The 13,975-nt window shown below is 49.8% G+C and overlaps 2 protein-coding genes across 2 annotated transcripts in view; one reads left to right on the top strand and one right to left on the bottom strand.

The window, feature by feature from the left end:
- Positions 1-20: 20 nt before the first annotated feature.
- RPL9 (ribosomal protein L9) lies at positions 21-5,162 on the top strand. Its single transcript, XM_055139592.1, has 8 exons — positions 21-127; positions 389-435; positions 522-637; positions 1,432-1,527; positions 2,699-2,831; positions 4,202-4,282; positions 4,578-4,692; positions 5,071-5,162. The coding sequence occupies exons 2-7, from the start codon at positions 390-392 to the stop codon at positions 4,682-4,684; spliced, it is 579 nt and encodes a 192-aa protein (XP_054995567.1). The 5' UTR covers positions 21-127; position 389; the 3' UTR covers positions 4,685-4,692; positions 5,071-5,162.
- A 3,564-nt stretch (positions 5,163-8,726) lies between these two features.
- KLB (klotho beta) overlaps positions 8,727-13,975 on the bottom strand; it is a 32,371-nt gene continuing 27,122 nt past the window's right edge. Inside the window, exons 4-5 of the mRNA XM_004608020.2 lie at positions 12,554-13,691; positions 8,727-10,897 (exon numbers count right to left, since the gene is read on the bottom strand). Coding sequence (XP_004608077.2) covers positions 10,509-10,897; positions 12,554-13,691 — 1,527 coding nt within the window. The 3' untranslated portion in view covers positions 8,727-10,508. The remainder of the gene's footprint in view (positions 10,898-12,553; positions 13,692-13,975) is intronic.

The following is a 13,975-nucleotide window of genomic DNA, read 5'->3' as shown; positions in this document are numbered from 1 at the left end:
CGCTCCGCGATCGGCTGCTTTCGCCTGGCAGCGTCGCGCGCTCGTGACGCGTTACGCAAGGGTCCCCCGACGGGGTACAAGAGCGTGATGACGAAAGACGTTCTCTCTTTGCCGCATCTACTGCGAGGTAAGGTGGCTTCCCGGCTCGGCGGGCTCGGGGAATCTGGAGCCATCGGCCCCGGGGAAGGCGGCAGCTTGCGTTTGGCGCTCGGGCCGCTCGTCCCGGCCGGGCCCCCGCGCGGCGAGCCCGCGATGGAGCTGCCGGCGCCGCCCGCCCGCTCTCCTGGGCCGTGGGGCCTGCCGGCCTGGCCGGGCCGCCTGGCCGGGGCCGGGGAGCCCCGCGGAGCCCCGCCCGCCGCGCCTGACCCCCGGGTGTTGTGTGTTCCAGGATGAAGACCATCCTCAGCAACCAGACCGTCGACATTCCCGAGAATGGTAGGAGCCGTGGCGCCCGCGCCCCGCCCGCCCCCCGACCCCCGGCCCCGGCGCCCCGCGCCCTCATGCAGTTCCTTCTCTTGCAGTGGACATCTCCCTCAAGGGCCGCACGGTCATCGTGAAGGGCCCCCGAGGCACCCTGCGGAGGGACTTCAACCACATCAACGTGGAGCTCAGCCTTCTTGGCAAGAAGAAGAAGAGGGTGAGGCCTTCCTCCTACCTCCGCTGGTTTGCACGGCGCTGCAGGGGAGGGGGGTGTCGGGGGCCAGGGCAGGATGGAGTTTCAGGCAGGCGGGCTCGAAATAGGGTGTTCGCTCCGGGGCCGGGCAGGCATGAAGCACGAGCGGCCAGGGCGTGGAAATTTGGATGTTCCGGCCTGAAAATGTGGGTCTTGGCTTCTCTGGCACGCAGCGGACCCTGGTTGGATCCCTGCACTGCAGAGGGTCCCTCGAGCACTGCCGGGTATGACCCAAAAATCTAAAGAAAAGTTAATGTAGGTAGATTGGGCGTTAACAGCTTTAGTGAAAGTGGCAGCTCGAATTCTGCAGTGTACAGTAGCGCTCCACACGCAGTCGTTGGTGTCAGAACTTGTTAATGCTACAAACTTGTTTCTGCATGACTTTGAAGAACCAGTGTTGTCTTTACTTTTTGTTTTGTTTTGGGATCATACCCTGCGATACTCCAGGGTACTCGGAGGCCACATGAGATGGCAGGGATGGAGCCCAGGTCGGCAATGTGCAAGGCAAACACCCTCCCCTCTGGGTTACCGCTCAAGCCCCAGTGTTGGTCTGACTTAGGCAGTTTTAGTTCTTCTGGAAGTAAGGTTTGATGCAGCTTATACCAACCGTTTTTGGCAAATTAATCTAATGATATTTTGAGAACTGTTAGCTTCATTGGGCTGATTCCAGAATTTAAAGTAAAATGCGCATGTCTGCACTCTTGGTTTCCACACCTGTTTCTGGAATGAAGGGTCTCAAACTTTGTTCTCTTACACAGCTCCGGGTTGACAAATGGTGGGGGAATCGAAAGGAACTGGCTACGGTCCGCACCATCTGCAGTCATGTGCAGAACATGATCAAGGGGGTCACGCTGGTGAGTGGACGGTTGTTCTGGCTGTATTTCATGTGTGTTAAAGGAATAGCCACTGTGAGAAATCGTTCAGTATGTATTTGGGGAGATGTTTGAAGCCTAGACAGATCTAAGGTGTGATCTCCAGTGAAGCCATCCCTAGCTTCTAGGCTTTAGGACTTAGGGAAGGTGGGTAGACTTGAAAGTAGATTGACAGCACCCTCCATCTCAAAAATAGATGGAACTTTCAGGAAGTTTTAGTAGGTTTTGTTTACTCATTGGTAAGCCCAATTGGTAAACCCCAGGGCAAGAAGACATTTGTTTGAGCTTGCTTTCTATTTCATTAAAAGTCTTTAATGTCACTAACTCTTTCAGACAACAACTCTTCGGGTTAGGGTTTGTTTTTTCTTTTCCTTTTGGTCACACCTGGAGGGGAAATTTTGTCTGTACCACAAATAATTTGTTTATTGTGGGCATAGGAAATAGTAAAATAAATGGTTAAGGATCTGTACAGTTTAGTTACGAGACAAATGTGGATAAAATTTTTGTAAGTCATGGTTGAGGTGACTTGTTTTAAAACTCCATAAGGACTATTTTTGGTGGGGAGGGAGAGCACACCTGGTGAAGCTCAGGGGATACTCCTAGCGCTGGACTCCAAAATCAGTCGTGGTGGTACTTGGGAGACCGTGTGGGATGCCTGGGATAGAACCTGGTTTGGCTGCCTGCAAGGAAAGTTCCCTACCCACTGTACTATTGCTCCAGTCATCACTGTTTCTTTTTAAAATTGTAGGTTTGGTGCTGGAGCGATAGCACAGCGGGTAGGGCATCTGCCTTGCACTCGGCCAACCCAGGTTCAAATCCCAGCATCCCATATGGTTCCCTGGGCACCGCCAGGAGTAATTCCTGAGTGCAGAGCCAGGACTAACCCCTGTGCATTGCTAGGTGTGACCCCCCCAAAAAATATTGTAGGTTTAAGGTTTTAAAATGCATTGGGATGGGGTTGAGCCATACTCAGCTATGCTCAGATCATTCCTTGCTGTGCTCTGGAGAACATAAGTGATGCTGGGAATAGAACCCAGGTCGCTGCATGAAATGCCAGCCCCCTTTTTTTTTTACCCCTGTACTGAATTATCTCTCCCTGAAAGTGCTTTCTTTCAGATTTCTCTGCATTGCTAATGGTTGGTTTTCTTAACAGGGCTTCCGCTACAAGATGAGGTCTGTGTATGCCCATTTCCCTATCAACGTGGTTATTCAGGAGAATGGGTCGCTTGTTGAAATCCGAAATTTCTTGGGTGAAAAATACATCCGCAGGGTTCGTATGAGGTCAGGTATGTGGATACCTCAGATGTCATTCAGAAAAATTCCGGTTGTACTAGTGTTTTGGGTTGGCTACAAACCAGATTTGATTTATAGCAGAGTTGGTTGTATGTGTATTCTTAAGAGTCTAATGTTAGGACTTTGTTATCTTTGTTCCAGTTGTGATTTTTTTGTTGGTTGGTTTTGCGGGGTGGGTTAACAGGCCAGCCTGGCTGGTTCAGTGTCGGGGTTCTCCTCATGATGCTTTGGGGGGACCATATATGTTACCAGAAATGAAGCCTGCAAGGCACAAGCATCTCCCTTTCCCTCTGATTCTACTAATTGTAATTCTTAAAGAATTTTAAGCAGTTATTTGCAGGAGTGACATCTGTGTAGTTTCTCATTAGAAGATACATTGTGTAGGGCTGTAGAGAGATTACAATAGGTAGGGCACTTGCCTTGCTCTTGTTTGATCCCTGGCATATCCCATATGGCCCCCGAGCCCTCCAGGAGTGAATTCCTGAGTGCACAGCCAGGAGTAACCCCTGAGCATTGCCAGGTGTGTCCCCAGTAGTAAAAAGTCATAGTGCATAGTTGTTCGTAGTGTGGACTGCTTAAATTCAGATCTTAATCTTGCCCCTGTCCATCACAGGCAAGGTACCCGTTTTTGTTTTTGTTTGGTTTTGAGAAGCATTCCCTGCAGGGGGTGAGGGTATCCAGGCTTGCTCTTGGGGCTTGGAAGCCATGCTTTATAGGGCCTGAACTTCAGGCATCTGTTTCTTAAGCATGCTCTACAGGCTTTTGGGCTGGGGGGGGGGGTGTCGCATTAGCAATAGTTACTTTATGGCAATTTGTATAAAAGTTAAGTTAACCTGTTGAGGGATGCCAGATATCTGTTAGAAATAAGACTAGCTCTAGCCAAATGCTAGTTTATGTTCTTCGGGGTGGGGGTGGAGGGTTCTTAGGCTACACCAGCTACTCTGGGCTTATTCTTGGCCCATTCCTGGCTCTGCTTGATCATTCCTGGTAGAACTTACTTGGGGAGCCCTCTGTGGTGCTGGCAGTGGAAGCAGGATAGGCCCCATGCGCCAGTACCTTAATCCCTGTGCTTTTCTCCAGCCCTGGTGTTTCTTAGATGAATGACTGTGCAAGTCACCACTTTGGACAAATTCAAGCAGGAACACGAGTTTGGTCTAGAGAAGTCGGGTTATATACAACCAAAATCTTAGCAGAGGGATAGTACAGCGGGTAAGGTATTTGCCCTGCATGCAGCCAGCCAGGGTTCAATCCCCCACATACCATATGGTCCCCCGAGTCTGCCAGGAGTGATTCCAGAGCACAGAGACAGGAGTATGACCTGAAATTAATTTTATGTTGACATAAAATGCCCTTTCTCTTTTAGGTGTGGCTTGTTCTGTCTCCCAGGCCCAAAAAGATGAGTTGATTCTTGAAGGAAATGACATTGAACTTGTGTCAAACTCAGGTGTGTGGACTGTGTATGGGCTTTGCCTCGACCCTGTAATTGAATAGTTGGTTCCTTACATTGGCTGGATGGTGGGGGCAGGGCGTGCACTGTGGTGATCTGGGGCTTCTCCCAGCTCTTTGGGGACACATGTCAGGGATGAGCCCAGACTTGCATGCAGACCGTCGCTAAGTCCTTTGAGCTCTGGCCCAAGAACTTAGAGTTGAAAATACTCACGTTTTTAGTATTGCATTTTAGGTTTTTGAGGTGTGTTGGACTGATAGGTCTTTGTCTTTTTTTTTTTTCACCTTATTAGCTGCTTTAATTCAGCAAGCCACAACAGTGAAAAACAAGGATATCCGAAAGTTTTTGGATGGTATCTATGTTTCTGAAAAAGGAACTGTACAGCAGGCTGATGAATAAGATCCAAGGTATTTTCTTATTACTGTAAATTTTATTAATTTGCTAGGTGCTTAAGCTAGACTGGAAATAGGAAAAATTTGCATTTGGGTATACATTATTTTGGGAGGATTTTGAGTTTTTTAATGTGGACCCCTAAACCATAATTTGAAAATACATTTTAGATTATTTAGAGCCTAGCTTCTAAAACTGGGTCCTGAACCTCATGGGATATGTGAATATGCAGAAGAAATTTAATAAGTCATTGAATTTATGAGTAAATGTTTGACTAATTTATTTTGCAGACATAAATGCCTAGGCTTGATGTAAAAATTTTTTGGGTGAAAAGGGGTTTTGGCAGTAAATGAAAGTACTTAATTCACACAGACATTTTCATTTCTGTTTTACAGTTTTCTGTCTACAGAAAGCAGAATATACAGGACGACTCTTTACATCTATTTGTGATAATGAGACGCAATAAAACTATATGACTACCATCTTACATTGAATCATTATCCTTTACAAGAGCAGAATTGAAGTCTAATATGTATGAACAGCTGAACAGTAGTCATTGGGGTGGAAGGTGGTTTAGACTACAGCTAGCAGTGCTCGGGATTACTCTCAGGATCAGCCACAGGCAAGCCCTTGATCCTCTGGATTAACTCCGACCCACAGTATTTTATTTTTTGTTGGGTGGGAGGAGGCAGTGTGGTGCTCAGGGTTTCAACCCTGAGTCAGCTGTGTGTCACCCTACCAAGTATTAAAATCTTAACAGAGGAGTGGCTTGAGTTCTGTGAAGTAATACCTGGAATACTTCAGTGCTTGAATAACATGTTCATGGGAGGACACATGCTCATCTGTGGATGTAGGCATTGGCAGAGTTGTGTCTTACTTTGCAGAAGCATCAACAGGCATTTGTGAGGCAGGTACACCTGAGTCGCTTATTTCTGCTGTAACTGGAAAAGTGGCCAAGAAGCAGAACAGATGGGGTTCTGAAGCTGCAGTGTACTGTGTTTGATACACCTGGTGGCTATGGCCCTGCATCATCCCCTCAGGTTTTTTTTTTTTTCCTCCCAATTTGGGTCACTCCTGGCTCTGCACTCAGGAACCACCCCTGGCAATGCTCAGGGAACCAAATGGGATGCTGGGACTCAAACCTGGGTCGGCCGCGTGCAAGGTAAATGCCATACCCGCTGTGCTATCGCTCCAGCCCCCTGTCCCTTCAGTCTTACCCTGACTTTGGTGTTGAAATTACTCCTGGAAGTTCTCAGGGCACCATTTGGGATGCTGGGGATTAAACCTGGGTTGGCCACATGCAAGACAAAGACTACCTGCTGTACTAGTGCTCTGGCCCCTGGATGGTTTACTTTTAAAGAAAACAGGAATCTGGGATTGACTTTGACAAACAGGCGTGGGGGAGAGATGAGTGGGAAGCATTTAAAGGTCAGTCTATGCTAGATCTATAAATTGGTATTGAATCTGAAAATAGGAACTTGGCTCCTGATTCTGCTCAGTTTGACTACATTCTTGTGACCAAAGTGAGCCACTTGTTCCTGAATATTGCTCCTTCAACTGGTCTTTATGGAGTGGTGACTAGCCTTATATCCATACTGCTCAGTCAGTGGAAGGATCTAACCTAGGCTCTCACATGTAGAGCTTAAGATTTAGCCGTTTGAGGGGGCCAGAGCGATAGCACAGCGGGTAGGGCATTTGCCTTGCACGTGGCCGACCTGGGTTCGATCCCCGGCATCCCATATGGTCCCCCAAGCACTGCCAGGAGTAATTCCTGAGTGCAGAACCAGGAGTAACCCCTGAGCATCGCTGGGTGTGACCCAAAAAGCAAAAAAAAAGGATTTAGCCGTTTGAGATGCCTCCTTTCCGGCACAACTATTCTGGGCTTTTTATTTATATGGTTTTTGGTTTTGTTTTGGGTCCACACCTGACTGCTCAGAGGGCCATATGAGGTGCCAGGGATTGAACCCAGGAACATTGCGAGTACCCACAGCAATTTTGGGCCTCATGACGTTGTTGGTGCTGGGGACTGAGAGATGGTTCCGGGGTTCTGGTTCTTGCCTTGCAAGCTGGCAATCCTGCTTTGATCTCCAGCACCGTGTGGTCAGCCTGGCCCGGATTCACCCCCGAGAAGAGCCAGAGTACTGCTGGGTGTGGTGCCCCAGCCTCTCCCAAAGTGAGATTTTCAGGCTGAGCATCAGTGTATAGGCAATAGTAGCCACCAAGGGAGTATGTGATGTTTTTTTCCAAGTAATTAAATAATTTCCTAGTAATTGTTCCTCTCCCAGCATCTTACCTGCACCTTTAATTAATTTTAATCTTAACACAGTTGGAAAGGTGATAGGAATAAAAATTGAACCCGGGTCAGCCAGGTGCAAGGCAAACGTCCTACCCACTGTGCTATGGCTCCAGTCCAAACCAGTTTATTTGGAATAAATTACACTGAAAATCATTTTACCACAGTGTGTTGACCTCATTTCTTAGGGTCTTTAACATGTTGAATCTGGTGTATACCACCCAGTGACTCACTTTAATGTGACAGAACAAGTCAGAGTGCCAGTATTGTAATTGGAGCAAATACAATTTTTCTGGGGTTGGTTCACACCAGCAGTGTTTCTCCTGAATCTGTGCTCAGGAATTAATCGTGTTTTTGAGCCATATGGAATGCCAGGGATTAAAAGTAGGTCAGCCTTGTGCAAAGCACCTTATCTGCTGCTACTGTATCTCCAACCCTGACTATGAGCCCAATTATTTACTGAAGAATTGTATGGCGATGGTTTAAAAGCAAGTTGCAAGTAACAAAGGTCTGTAAGACAGACTCTGACTTACTCTGTTCAGACTTACTCTGACTGCTCAGGGATCACTTAAAACTACCAAAGGTTGCAATATGTAAGACAACTAAGAAACATTTTGTTCCTTAGAGCAGCCGCATTGAGAAAAAGCAAATTGCCCTAAGGAATTTTTTTCTTCTAAAAATCATGGTTTCACTCCTAAGAGGGTGGGCAGTGACTGGCTGCTGTGTGCAGTCCAAGAATGGGGCATAAAGGGGTGTGCATTTTCCCTTCCAACTTGAAACAAGATAGTTTTTATTGAAACTTGTAAGAGACAGGTGTGTTTCAGGCAGCAAAGAACCATAGAGATGAGACAAGATGTTTGAGAGAACATGGGCTTGAGGACCAGGCCTCTAACTCCAATTTTCAGCAGAGTTAAAGTCAAACTTTCCAAGTTCAAGATTTACAGTATAAAAACAGTTTGAACTGAGATCTGCATTCTGTACCTTGGAGGGAATTTTTTTTTTTTTTTTGGTCTTTTTGGGTCACACCCAGTGATGCCCAGGGGTTATTCCTGACTCAGGCACTCAGGAAACACCCCTGGGCATGCTCAGGGGACCATATGGGATGCTGGGAATCGAACCTAGGCAGGCTGTGTGCAAGGCAAACGCCCTACCCGCTGTGCTCTCGCTCCAGCCCCACCTTGGAGGGAATCTTACGCATATGGCCCAAAAGTGAAGTTCCTCAGCAGGTATTGGGGAATGAAATATCATTTCATCAGTAAATAAACTTTTTTAGGACATTAACTCAGCTGAATCAGATCTAACTGCTACCATTTATTTATTACCATAGAAATCACATGAGGTAGCACGATGTGAAAGTTTTCTAGGACAATCCTGTTGCTGGCAAGTGTGCGTGGGTGTTTGTTTTTTGGATCATTCCCTGAGTAGTTGCTCAGGGCTGACTGTTCAGTGATCACTCCTGGTAGGGCACAGGGACCATTACGTGGTGCTGGGGTCAGTTGTGTGCTTAGCAAGTGCCCTACTTGCTGTACTATCTCCAGCCCTAATTCTTTTTTTTTTTTTTTTTTAATTTTTATTAAATCACCATGTGGAAAGTTACAAAGTTCTCAGGTTTATATGTCAGTTATACAATATTCAAACACCCATCCCTTCACCAGTGCCCAAATTCCACCACCAGAAACCCCAGTTTACCCCCCGCCCCCACCCCCTACCCCCTACTGTATAACTAATGAATTTCACTTCATTTTTTCTTTACCTTGATTACATTCCATAATTCAACACAAAACTCACTATAGTTGACATAACTCTCTCTCTCTCTTTTTTTTCTCTTTTTCCTTTTCCATTTTTTTTTTTTAAATTTTTCCCCCTCATCCCCCTTCCTGCGCCTCATAGTATGGTGTACTCCACGCCACGTTGGCCAGCGTGGGGCTTTTGCTTAGCTCATAGTCCAGAGGTGGCTGTTACATTAAGAACCTTCAATATTTCAACAAAAACTTACTGTTATTATTTGGAGTTTCCCCCCCAAGTCTGACCTGTTCAAATGGAACCCTTTCACATTGATGACAATTATAAATGTTAAGTCGCGTCCGCGCGGTTTTGGATTTCTGTATAAAGTCCTGGGAAAATTCTGCCAGAAATTACATATTTCCTCCGTTAGCCGGCGTGGGGCAAAGGCTTAATTCACAGTCTCCATACATGGGTGCAGGCACTTGCTGGAACCCCAATTCCTAAAGCTGTCTCTGGTTCCCGCTTGTTCCACATCCACCGGCTCTGCAGGGGCATGGGCGCCCGGGCCGAAAACCCGGCCGGCCGGAGCCGAGCACGGGCCCGACTAGGGTCCAGCCCTAATTCTAGTCCCAGATCTTTCCATGAGTTATGTAAACTGCATGCATTTGGTGGTGGGGTTTGGGTAAGAGGGCAGTCCTGGCATAACTTAAGGTGCCATGTGCTGAAGGTAGGATCCAGGCTTTTGTCTTCCTCCCATGCAAAATATGTGCTGTACCATTTGAACTTGATCTTAAGCCCTACATGTTTTATTATTTATTTGGTTTTGGGACCACACCTGGCAATGTTCAGGAGTTACTCCTGGCTCTCGGGAATCATGTAATGCTGGGGATTAAATTTGGGTTGCCATATGTAAGGCAAACACCTGGTTACTGTTGTTCCGGACTCTTTTTGGTTTTAGGGTCACACCCAGCTGTGCTCAGAGCTTTCTCTTGGCTCTACTCGGTGATCACTCGAGGTGGTCAGGATCCATATGGGGTGCTGGGGATCAAACCTGTTCGGCCACATGCGAAGCAAGCACCACCCACTGGATCTCTGGCCCCACATGTTTTTATAGTACCAGATCTGATTAAATGAAAGACATCACATAATTTGATGTTTTAGAAATGCTTGTTTTTATTGAGAACGGAGGAATTGCTGTGCTTCAGTCTGCTGTACCATGGCTGTAGATACAGACTATATCAACATTTGTCAACTGGATGGGCCCCTTGGATATTCCAAGGGGGCTGTAAAATGTAAATGGAGGACCACAGCACAAGACTAAGGGGCCAGCTGGTAGAGCGGGGTCTCCACAGGAAAAAGAGGCAAGGCTGAAAGTGCCATAGATGGGAAAAAGTACTACATAATCTTCTCTTCTGGGGACCAACTACCTCAACAGGGGAAAGCACCTTGCTAGAAGTGACAGAAACATCACTGTCCAATGTTAAAGAGCTTTAAATCTCTGCTGTAAAGTACCTTTCAAAATAGCTACTGGTAGTTCTAGAGAATGGTGGGAACAGCTCATCAAACATGGAGCAGGGGAAGACGGTCACCAAGCGTATTTACAGCTAGGCACAGGCATTATCTTCACACTGAAGAGCTGAATTCACCAACTAGAATGAAGTCCTTTGAGAGTCACGAAGCAGACACAGTGATCAGCTTGCTCACGAATAACACTGAGGTGTTATTCTCACGCTGTCGCTCTGTACCCAGTGAGATCTGTATATGGAGCTGGAGTGAAATTTTAAACCTTCCATCACGCAGACAGATAGGACCAAGTTAGCTAAGAACTCTCTTCTGCCCTTTCTTCAGCGGTATGTGTTGCAAGTTCTTTGCTTTCCAAAATTTTCTTTTCCTTTGCTTGTGAAAGATGGTAAGTGAGAGAAGCAGAACCAGAGTGGAGAAGAAGCAACAGGTAAAGAATAGCAGCGGCTTCCTCTGCACCAGGAATAGGCAGACGGCACACTCTGAACTTCTTGCATTCGCTCTGCACTGCGGCTCGCTGTCCTCAGGGGGAAAGCCATTGTCACGGATGAGCTTGTTGTAAAGCTGCACTGAGGATTTAGCTTTGAAGTCAGATGTGAAGAACCCAAATCTGGGTTTAGATTTTTCGTCAGTCAACTTGAATGCATAATAGCCTTTGACTTTGACATTATCAATCAGGTGTGCTGGAAAAGAAAAAAGATCAGAAAGGATTATTATCTTGAATAATGTTTTAGTTTACACTGAAACAAGCTAACATCGTGGCCTTAAGTAGTGGTTCTTATTACAGGGTTCGTGGATGCTGTTATGATTGACATAAAGAAGAAAAACCCACCAAGAGATCCTGCAGTAAAACTTGGATCCGTAAACAATTAAAAACATTTGAGAGAAGCAACCAAGAATTGGGGCCAAGGGCTTGACCAGCACCACATGGTTCTGAGCAGTGCTGGGAGAGCTTCACCCCTGCACCCCCCAAAATGGCTCCCCCCAAATGGAACCATTAAACTGAAAAAGATTAATCACTTCTGCTCACAGGGTCAGACACAGAAAACTTGCTTATTTGGCCAGGTCTCAGACTTTACGTACCCTGGGTGCTGCCCAGTGACTACACCTGTCTTCTTCTGGTCCCTCCTCTTCATTCTGATGCTTTGAACTGACCTGCCTTTTCAGCCACTGAGAGACTGGAGGTGTCTGCAGTCCTGTGGTCACATTACCCAGCGCTGGCCTCTGCACTCCCTCTGGTCCAGGCAGGGCCAGGTTCCTTCCCTATAGACTGCACATTCCTTTGCCCCTGCCGGATCATTGCCATGTTGACAGGGTGGAATTTCTGTCCATAGCTCTCAGCACTGGTGCTTGTTCATTTCTCTCTTTCTCTTTTTTTGCTTTTTGGATCACACCTGGCAATGCACAGGGGTTACTCCTGGCTCTTGCACTCAGGAATTGCTCCTGGTGATGCTTGGGGGACCATATGGGATGCTGGGAACCCAACCCAGGTCGGCCGCGTGCAAAGCAAACGCCCTCCCCGCTGTGCTATCGCTCTAGCCCCGGTGCTTGTCCATTTCTGACTGATTTCTTGACTCCTAAGTATTGAAGTGCTCCAGAGCCAGCACTCTGCTTGCTGTTCCCTTCTTGGCTCATCTGGCCTGTTTCAAAGACCGTCAATGCACTCTGGTTACAATGCACAAATAACTCTGGTTACTAGCTCTGCCCAGAACTCTAAGCCTGAGGGGCGTTCATCAGCATACCTGACATGAGCTAACTGTATGTCCAACAGACAGCTTCAGCTTACCAACAATCATCAGCGAACCAACAACCCATCTCCCAAACCTGCCCATTCCCCCACCCTGGTAAATGGCCACTCATCTCAGTTGCTCCAACCAAAGACTTGGTATCATTCCTGCTCACCTCTCGCTCCTACATCTATCTCAATGAGTTTACTTTCAAATGGAGAGATGGTACAGCCGGTAGAGTAAGCGGCTGACCGGGTTCTGTGCTCCGAGCACCACCAGGAGTAAATTCCTGAGCGCAGAGCCAAGTGTGGCCAAAAGGAAACCACAACAAAAACCAATGTGCCAAGGGCCACAGCAAAAGAACAGTGGGTAGAGCCTTTACTCTGCACGGGACTGACCGCCCCTACCTTAGGTCCCCTGAGCTCGGCCAGGAGAGATCCCTATCTCAGCTCAGAGTCAGGAATGAGCCCTGAACACCGCCATGTGTGGCCCCCAACCCAAACCCCAAAGATGCAACTGCTGGAGCCAACTCGCTAGCAAAGCTGCGTCGGCGGTGCCTGGCGGGGAGAGCGAGAGGGCAGGTGCTTCGGGGGCCGCCCCGCCCGGCCCCACCTTTCAGCGCCTCCTGGACGTATTTCTCCACGTAGTGCTGCCGGAGCCGGTCGTCGAGCGGGGCCGGGTCGTCGATGCCCCCGGCCGTGAGGTACACGTCCACGTCACCGTAGCGCTCGCGGACCCAGCGCAGCACCTTGCGCTGGCCCCAGGGCAGCACGGCCAGGCGGCTGGGCGAGCTGAGCCGGGTGATGTCCTGCAGGAACTGCACGTCGCGGTCGCCGCCGTCGCGCGGGCGCGCGTGCATCACGAAGCGGGTGGTGAAGTGGTTGAGCGCGCAGAAGTCGGCGGCGCCGCGCACCAGCCGCCGCTCGGCGTCGCTGAAGGCGGGCAGCGCCGCGCCCGACAGCCCCTGGCGCCGCCGCGCCGCCAGGTGCTCGCGCAGGGCGCGCGGGTAGTCGCCGTCCCGGAAGAGCGGGTCGGCGAACCAGGCCAGCTCGAACTGCAGGAAGCGCTCGGCCGCCCGCGCGTGCGACGGCGCGTACGGGTCGGCGGGCTCGGCCCAGTCGGCGTGCAGCGCCAGCGCCAGCGCCCCGCGCTGCGCCCCGCGGAAGCGCGCGTCGTACAGGCGCCAGGCGCGCGCGTGCGCCAGCAGCAGGTGGTGCGCCGCCAGGTACGAGGCGTTGCCCGCGCGGCCGCCGTACGCGTCGCTCAGCCGGTTGGGCTCGTTGATGGTGATCCAGAGCCGCACCAGGTCGCCCAGCTCCTGGAAGCACAGCCCGGCGTAGTCCTGGAAGGCCTGCACGGTGGCGGGGTTCAGCCAGCCGCCGCGGCGCTGCAAGGGCGCGGGGAGCCCCGGGCGCGCGTGCGTGGGGTGGTAGAGCGTGACCATCGGGGCGATGCGCAGCTTCAGGCCCTCGCTGATCACGCAGCGGTAGTAGCGCAGGGCGGCGCGGCTGGCGCTCGACACGTCGCCCGTGGGGAGGATGGAGGGCCAGTCCAGCGCGAACCGGTAGTGGGTGACCTTCAGGCGGGACAGCATCTCCAGCTGCCGCTTGATGCTGACGAAGTCCGTGCACTGCGCCGGCCGCGTCTTCAGCCTCACGCCGTCCACGCGCTGCAGCAGCCTGTTGCCCGTCACGTTCCACACGTACAGGTGGGGGTCGCTGAACTGCGGGGACGAAGCCGCGGACTCCGGCTGGGGAGAAGCACGAGACTGAGAGAAGGGACGAGCCCCCGGCACTCCCTCTCCTCGCCCTCGGTCCACCCAGGCTTGATTCCCAGAACCACTTGGGATCCCCCGAGCACCTCCAGGAGTGATCCCCGAGTAAGATCCAGTACCAATAAACAAAACCCCCAAAATAAAAACACCCAGGAGGACCCCTGCGTCGTTCACGGGAGGGTTCTTGGCGCTGCCTCCAGGGAGGTGGGAGGAAGAAGCTCCGTGATGGATTATCTTCCCTTCCAGCTCTTCTTTCTTGG

Source organism: Sorex araneus, chromosome 5, assembly GCF_027595985.1.
Source record: "Sorex araneus isolate mSorAra2 chromosome 5, mSorAra2.pri, whole genome shotgun sequence".
NCBI classification, from domain to species: Eukaryota; Metazoa; Chordata; class Mammalia; order Eulipotyphla; family Soricidae; genus Sorex; species Sorex araneus.
This window is presented reverse-complemented; position numbering and strand designations above follow the sequence as displayed.